Here is an 8,263-nt window from a genome sequence, read left to right on the forward strand (position 1 = left end):
AAAAAATAATAAAGAATTCACAGTCTAGCCAGAGACCATTTCTAGAGTTCATATATTCTGCAACAGATCCATGGAGTACAATAGCAGAGAAAAACAAGCTTGTTTGTAGGAAGACTTTCCTCCCCCAATTCTCCATCTCTTTATAGGATGAAAAATTTTCACAAAGTAGAAATCATCACATACATGGATATAGATAGGTGGATTAAAATCCAGCCTTCGTGGCTGTATACTGCAGAGCAAACAAATATGAGTTAAAATCAATAAAAAAACACAAACCCACCTCCCAAAAGATGCCTCCATATTTCTAAAAATGAACCAAACCCCAGATTTTCATTAAGCCTGGTCGGTACCCAATCTAAAAGTCCACTTGCTCTCAACGTAAGCGAGAGTTTTCTTGAGATCACCACTTCTCGGTCCCAAAAGAACTCTGAGAAGACTTGAATCCCTATGATGGAATTGTTGAAAATATCTTAGTAGGGTTTTAAATTGTTCAAGATCATCCTGTCCTAGATTTGTCCATGTCTCTTACATGTTCCTTGATACATAAGTGAAGTTCTCTAGCAAGGAGACCAATGTAGACTTTCCCACCTGGACATCGGGCGTGATAGATCATCAATTAAATGGTGTCTGATGTCATATGTCTAATTTAATGACATTCCCCTGAAGGTAGCCCTCTCAGGTGTGTTCATAGTTGTCAATAATTGTGTCCTGTCCTGTTTATGAGACTAGGACACCTGCTGATTGTGCTATGTCTTCACATGTCTGTGTGGATGTGACGTCATAAGTCGTCTGCACCACAAATAATATGGGAGTGAGCGGTGACATCTTAATCCTTTAATCCCCATTCTCCTGATGATGCCTGAGAGCGGGCGAAACATGTTGGGGGAATAATGTTTATAGATTTAGGGCGACAGGACCTGCATTACAATAACGGTGACAATCCGCCAGTATATAACTAATCGCTGACTGCAGCAGTAAATGGTACGGTGTATTCACTGCCTGTGACTGTGACACAATAGCACAAAGAAGCCGTAATAACAGGGTCATTTTCATTTATGGGAGTTTTAATTGTTTTCTTTGTGTTACATGTAAATAAAGCGATATTTATTAAGAGGAAGAAGAAGATTTCGGTGACCCCAGAGATGAGCAGCAGTGACCCATCCTTCCCATGGGTTGTGGTGGGATTACTGTAAATCACATGTGATGGGTTATTGGGAACGGTACAACCTGTATTATATATAGCACTGATGGCTTTATTATATACTGCCCCAATATCACCATATTCCTGGTAAGAGGTAATAATTGGTAGAAAGTGTTGGTTATACAGAGAATATAAAAGCTCAGAAGAGTTTACAGCTCCGTGTATTCTGTCCATGAGGTGCAGTAGAGCCGGCTGGGTGGCACTGGGGGTAATAGGTGCGCACCACTTTGGTGGAATAGACTCTTGGGAGAAATGATAAAGGGAAATGGGACATCGAGGAAATATGTGATAAGAAACATAGAAAAACTAATAAAAATATTAACTTTACAATACAAAAATAATGTAAGTTATAAAATGGAACGATGATGAAACACATAGAGGGATTAATAATCTCATAAATAAACCACTGGAAGTCGCCATGAAGTTCTCTGCCGTTCCTCTGGACTCTAAACGGTCACCCATGATGCCCACATCACAGTGTATAGGGCAGAGCAGGGCCAGGAACCGCTGCCTGGCAGGAGCCACCTGAGGGTTCCGTCACCTCTGACCTCTGGTCACCTGCACACGACCAACTGCCGTTTACTTTCAACTGTCGGCTGAAGTGATTGGACCGAGGTCTACAGGCGGGAAGAGATTACGGAGAATGGCGACTACTGGACGAGGAGAAGAGAACGAGAAGAGGAGCGAGAAGATGCGCGAGGAGAAGAGGAAGAGGGAAGAGGACAGCGTGACCGGATTAAAGAAGAAAAGGAGATGAGACAACAGCGGATTGGAGGAGCCAACACCTGGATGCAGCGGAGACCCTGGATCATCCGGCCCCTATGCCAGGCTTAACATCAGCCGCTTAAACATCCACCAGGTCCTAGGTAGAGACGCCTTTGGCAAAGTAAGGCCTACATATTTGAAATCTGAGATTTTTCATATATCCCCATGTATTGTTCTCTGTTATCAGCCATCTCTTGCTTTGTTATTGCTCATTGTAGTGTCCTTCTGTGAGATGAGGTATAAGACATCACCATAGTTAGGGCTAGTGCTGCTATAACCTGGTATTCTTCTATACTGGAGGGTTCATCTCAGGGGTCACAGCTGTAGAGGGCAGGGGACATTATTTTTTTCTCCTATCAGGCTGCCATATTGTACATACATTTGTCTCTGTGTTTTTATTAAATCTAGATAATCAATGATATTTGGACCATACTAATGCCAACCTCTACAGAGGAAAACCCTTTAAAAAGTCATCGTCATTTTAATTTTTATTTCATAAATCAATAGCAAACATGAAAATAAGCAGCTTTGTAATAATTCTTATCAGATAAATCTTCTTTCTCCACCAAGACTGATTTTTCATATTCTATATTCTCAATTTCTGGGTAAACTCTGTATTTAGTGAAGACATATTGTTACATTACTGAGAGGAGATGACAGTTGGTGCTGATAATATTCTATGTAGTGGAGAGGAGGGGCTAAATGCAAAACTCCTCCTCCCCCCTCCCTTCTGCATAGAATATTATCAGCACCAACTGTCATCTCCCCTCAGTAATGTAACAATCTGTCTTCACTAAATACAGAGTTTACCCAGGTACATAGAATTTTGAAAATAAAAAATCAGTCCTGGCGGAGAAAGAAGCCGATTTGGCTGATATAAAATGTATTACAAAGTTAAATATTTTCATGTGTATTATTGTTTTATGAACTAAATATTAAAATTACGAATATTTATAAAGACCTCTCCATAGCCCATCCATGGAGCAGGCAGTTCATTGTTCTGATAGATAGATAGATCTGCTCCTCTATATGGTCCTGGTCACTAGCAGACTGAGCGATCACTCAGTTTTCTCATGTGCCTTGTGGACTATAAAATCCAGATCCTTCCACCCCTGCAGACACCTTCTAAGTATTCTCCATTTGTGTTTTTCAGGTGGTCCTGGCATCTGTCCCCGGCAGTAACATCAACGTGGCCGTCAAAATGATCACCAAAAGGGACAACGAGGACACCATCTTGAGAGAGCGGCGGATACTCCTGGCAGCCAGACACTGCCCATTCCTGTGCCACCTCTATGCCGTACACCAGTCTCAGCACAGGGCATATTTCATCATGGAGTACCTGTCCGGTGGCAGCGTGGAGGATTTGAACAGGATGTGCGGCTGCCTGAACATCGGCAATATGAGGTGAGAAAGCAGAGAATGTACCTAAAAGAGAACTAAGAGAAAGGGAAAAAACCTGAGGTCGGGGTGCAGCTAGGGGAGCACTGGCAGGGCATATATTTAGGGTGCTGGAAGCAGGAGGTGGAAGCAGGAGAAGGATTTCATGACATTGATTCTGCACTCTGTTCTCTCCATCAGATTCTACACAGCAGAGATGGTAAGTGGCCTCCAGTTCCTCCACGGACACAACATCGTCCACCGGTAAGCAGAACTTTCCTCCTTCTCTCTGTCCCCTTTACAAGCTGTAGATATGGCCCCCAACTTCCCTGGTGTCCTGCCGCCTATTCTGCCGTATTTTGTAGTGACCCATTTTCCATCTCTTGTATCACTGGACAGATTTCTTATTTTGTTTTCTTCTTTCATTGCAGTGACATAAAGCCGGATAACATCATGTTGGATGCAGATGGCCACATCCATATCATCGACCTTGGGCTTGCCCAAGATGGCGTCTCCTCCTCCAAAAACATCTCTGGAGTGACGGGCACTTTCCATTACATGGCCCCTGAGGTGCATCGTAGAAAACGGTATGGCGCAGCAGTGGACTGGTGGAGCCTGGGGATTGTGGTGTCCAGGATGGCAGCAGGGCGATATCCATTTTACAACGGCCCCGTCAAGCAAATGGCTTTCAAATCCATCATCTACGAGAAGCCAAAATTTCCAACTTGGCTTGATGCTGACGTGAAACATCTCATCAAGAAGCTGCTGCGCAAAGACCCTCAGACACGCCTGGGTGTGAGCGGGAACATCAGAGAGCATCCATTCTTTACCACCATCGGCTGGGAGGATCTGGAGGAAAGGAGAGTAGAGCCACCATTTACACCATTCAGGCCAGTTCTGGAGAACCACCATCTGCAGTGGCCGGAGCACACAGTCCTTCACCCTGTGGCCGGATTTACGTACGTGTCACCAAGCTGGACCCGGTAAGTATCTCCTCCTCTGGGGATAACACTCATCAGGTGCTGTTCTCTCATTGTGGTAATCATCATCATCGATCTTACCTTTTTTCACTTTTTCTGACAGTGACTTTATGTTTCTATTTTTCTTAGGTGGATGAAAAGATCTGGACTGTGAAAGAATTCACGACCATCTGGTGAGTGACCGATGTACACACAGAACACCTATTATGTCAGTACATTGTATCTCATGTTATATAGCAGAATGGTTCATTATAAAGACCATTCCCCTAATATAACATAAGATCTGGTAGATAGATTTCCTGTCTTCCTCTTATGTCTTGCAGGATGAGCCCGTGCCAACTGCCCAGAACTTCATGCCTCCTGACCCGTGCCTCACGTCTCTGCTGCTGTACGTCACCTCGGCAGCCCTTCAACATCATCTCTCTCTATACCATCTTCATGCCGGACCACTGCCATTGCTGCCCCAGACCCTTGACCTCCTGGGCTGGCATCTAACATCCCTCCAGCCCGAAGATCTTCTACCCCAGGAGCGGCCTGTGCTAAGTTTCCATCTGGTGAGTTCAGGAACAATAGTCGCACCTTTCAGTCCTGGGGCCGCTGAGCAGCAGCGTGTAAGGAGCGGCCATTATCCCTGAACTCACCTTAGCACAGGCCTGGTAAGTATAGCACCCATCACACATCACCCACACTACATGGTCAGTGCAGGTCCCCACACTACATCATCAGTACAGGCACACACATAGCACACAGTACATATCCGCACATAGATGTAGGACATAGATCGGCTTCTGATCCTGAGATTTAATCTGATCGCCATATTTGGGGTCAGGAAGGAATTTTTCCCCCTAATATGAGGACAATTGGCCCATTCCTCATAGGGGGTTTTCGCCTTCCTCTGGATCTACACGGCCTTAAATAGGTTTAGTATAATAGATTAATAAGTAGAATCACACACTAGTAGCACAAAAAAAGTTATAATAAAATAAAATGTTCTTACTTTAAAAGAAAAAATAGTTCCTATAAATAATAATTAGTCCAAGTAAAGAAACATATATATTATTTTACATGACAGGTATATTACACAGGTTAGGTACATTACACAGGTTAGGTATCAGCCTTTGATCTTGGGATTCATTCTGATCGCCATATTTGGGGTCAGGAAGGAATTTTTCCCCCTGATATGAGGATAATTGGCTGATTCCTCACAGGGGGTTTTCGCCTTCCTCTGGATCAACATGGCCGATACATACATTTAGTGTCATAGGTTAATAAGTAAGTGCACACTTTTAGAGCATAAAAAAGATACAAAATAAAATATTATTAGTTGAAAAAATGTTTCCTAACCAAATATAGGCATAAATTAGTCCAAACATGCTACCAGATTAGTAGGAAAAAAATAATACAACACATTTTTTTACTTTAATCTCATCGGTTCATTATGAGCCCTTGATCCTGGGATTTATTCTGACCGCCATACTTAATTTGGGGTCAGGAAGGAATTTTCCCCCCTGATATGAGGATAATTGGCCGATTCCTCACAGGGGGTTTTCGCCTTCCTTTGGACCAACAACAATTTATAAACGTAAATTAGCCGAAAAATAGAAATTACTTTTATATTTTTATATAATAAACATTTATATAATAATAATATAATAATAATTTTAAATAATATATATTTTTTACGTTAAACTTACGTATACACATTAGCTATGAGCGCTTGATCCTGGGATTCATTCTGATCGCCATATTTGGGGTCAGGAAGGAACTTTCCCCCTAATATGAGGATAATTGGCCGATTCCTCACAGGAGGTTTTCGCCTTCCTCTGGACCAACACGGCCCATAGATAGATTTACTCTGATAGATGAATAATTTACACATATACATGATATATAATATATAATAACCTCATCTATAAATAAAATCTTCTTTTTACCCCTATACCTTTGTGCTGTCTTTACTCCATTGCTCGGCCATGTAGTCATTATTATACTGCCCCCTATGTCTGGTGGGCGCATACAGCAGTGTCCCCCACACTCCAGGCCTCACGGCCCCAACACATCATGGTGTCAGGATTTCCTTCGTATTTCTCGGGGGAGAGAACCTGCGGCAGCTTCTGAGGCCTCGATAATAATTCCATCCTCAGTGCAAAATGAAGGAAATCCTGACACCATGATGTGTTGGGGCCGTGAGGACTGGAGTTTGGGGATCAATGTCACACATGAAATAAAGCTGGATGAGCCCCGATATCGTTATATCCAATGGGGATAAATCAGGTAATTGCTCTGATTCCTAGGAGTGTCAGGTCCAGAGCAGGAGACTCTGGGGCCTTTCTCCATTTCCGCTAATAAATGAGAACACTGAGCCGCTCCATCCTCTATTACCTCAGAACTTCCTAACAGGACAGAGAAGAATGGGTTTCCTATACCAGACCCCCATATCATAGACAGCCAGTCTGATTAGATCCTCCAGAAAAGATTAATGAAGAAGGAGAATCCCCTGCAGAGAGGCGTCCACAGCAAGAGATGTGATAGGAACAGCTTTTGTGTCATTTCCTAGCGATCTGTATCTGGAAATAAAGGATGACAATCAAAATGGCCACCATTATCGCTCCTACAGGGGACATCACTAAGCTTTCATATACCCTGAACAGTACATGGTGTAATGACACATCCCCTCACATTACCACTGTTACAGAGGTGCCATAAAGCTCTCATAGATCCATGGTCAGCATTAGGGGTAGGCAGACTTGGCATCTGCCTAGTACCCTCACTCCTCCAGGGGCCCCCAGCCAGTGGTATACCGTTAATAGCGGCATACCACGCAGCCGCTAATACCGGCACACCATGAGGCCACTATGGGATCCGTGGGTCAGGGGATGCCGATACAGTTGAAAGCAATGATAGAGGAGAGAGCGTCATCTGAAGCTCCCTCTCCCATCATTCCCCTCTATTTCTGACGCAGTGGGTACGCGATGACGTCAATTAATCGCGCACCATGCTATGCCGGGCAGTGGAGCTGCTGAGACGCTCTGCAGCAGCGGGGGAACTAGGAGGAGAGGTGAGTATTGTATTTTTTTTCATATATTAGTGAGTACGTGCAGCCATAATACTGCAGGACAGTTGGGCTACATGATACTCTATGGGGTGGCTACATTATACGCTATGGCAGTGTTCCCCAACTCCGGTCCTCAAGAGCCACCAACAGGTCATGTTTTCAGGTTTTCCTTAGTATTGCACAAGTGATGGAATTATTGCCTGTGCAGTTGATGCAATTATTACCTCTTCAATATTAAGGAAATCCTGAAAACATGACCTGTTGGTGGCTCTTGAGGACCAGAGTTGGGGAACACTGCTCTATGGGGTGCCTACATTATATTCTATGTAGTGGCTGCATTATACTCTGAGGGGGGGATGCATTATACTCTGAGGGGGCTCCATCATACTCTATCAATGACTATGACTATGGAGTGCATTATCCTTTATGGGGGCTGCATTACACTCTATCGTACTATGGGGAGTGCATTATACTATATGCACTATATGGAACCTGCATTATACTGTATGGAAGGCTATGGGGAATGCATTATACTATATGAAGAACTGGGGTGGATTGCACTACATGAAGGACTATGGGGGGTGCATTATACAATATTGAGGACTAAAATTAGTGTACTATACTATTTGGAGGACTGAGGAGTGTATTTGTCACAACTCTGTTGTCGGGTGTCCTGGGACCAGGGGCTCATTCCCTGTCCCTAACACTAGGGGCCCCTAGCTTGCCCTGTTCCCCAGGTTACTTCTGATGATGAAGATGCTGTGGCCACATACCTTGCCTTAGCTCCACCCTCAGTCTACTCTGCACCCTTACCGCACGCAGGAAGGAGGTGAATAATAGTGTACCGTAATATACCAACCAGACTAACAAGATAATACGAACAGG

At 43.8% G+C, this 8,263-nt stretch overlaps 1 protein-coding gene across 1 annotated transcript; it reads left to right on the top strand.

Annotated features, from left to right (window-relative positions):
* The first annotated feature begins 3,519 nt into the window (after positions 1-3,519).
* On the top strand, positions 3,520-5,712 carry LOC143768999 (protein kinase C delta type-like). The gene is made up of 3 exons (XM_077257611.1): positions 3,520-4,326; positions 4,453-4,496; positions 4,647-5,712. Exons 1-2 carry the CDS (start codon positions 3,797-3,799, stop codon positions 4,475-4,477), a joined length of 555 nt encoding a protein of 184 aa, XP_077113726.1. The 5' UTR covers positions 3,520-3,796; the 3' UTR covers positions 4,478-4,496; positions 4,647-5,712.
* Positions 5,713-8,263: the final 2,551 nt, after the last annotated feature.

The sequence above is a fragment of the Ranitomeya variabilis genome, chromosome 4, assembly GCF_051348905.1.
Source record: "Ranitomeya variabilis isolate aRanVar5 chromosome 4, aRanVar5.hap1, whole genome shotgun sequence".
Classification (NCBI taxonomy): domain Eukaryota; kingdom Metazoa; phylum Chordata; class Amphibia; order Anura; family Dendrobatidae; genus Ranitomeya; species Ranitomeya variabilis.

Coding starts and splice junctions, on each gene's coding strand:
- LOC143768999 (XM_077257611.1), top strand. CDS start 3,797: ATGTTGGATGCAGATGGCCACATCCATATCATCGACCTTGGGCTTGCC. Junction 4,327..4,452: donor GTGTCACCAAGCTGGACCCG/GTAAGTATCTCC, acceptor TATTTTTCTTAG/GTGGATGAAAAGATCTGGAC.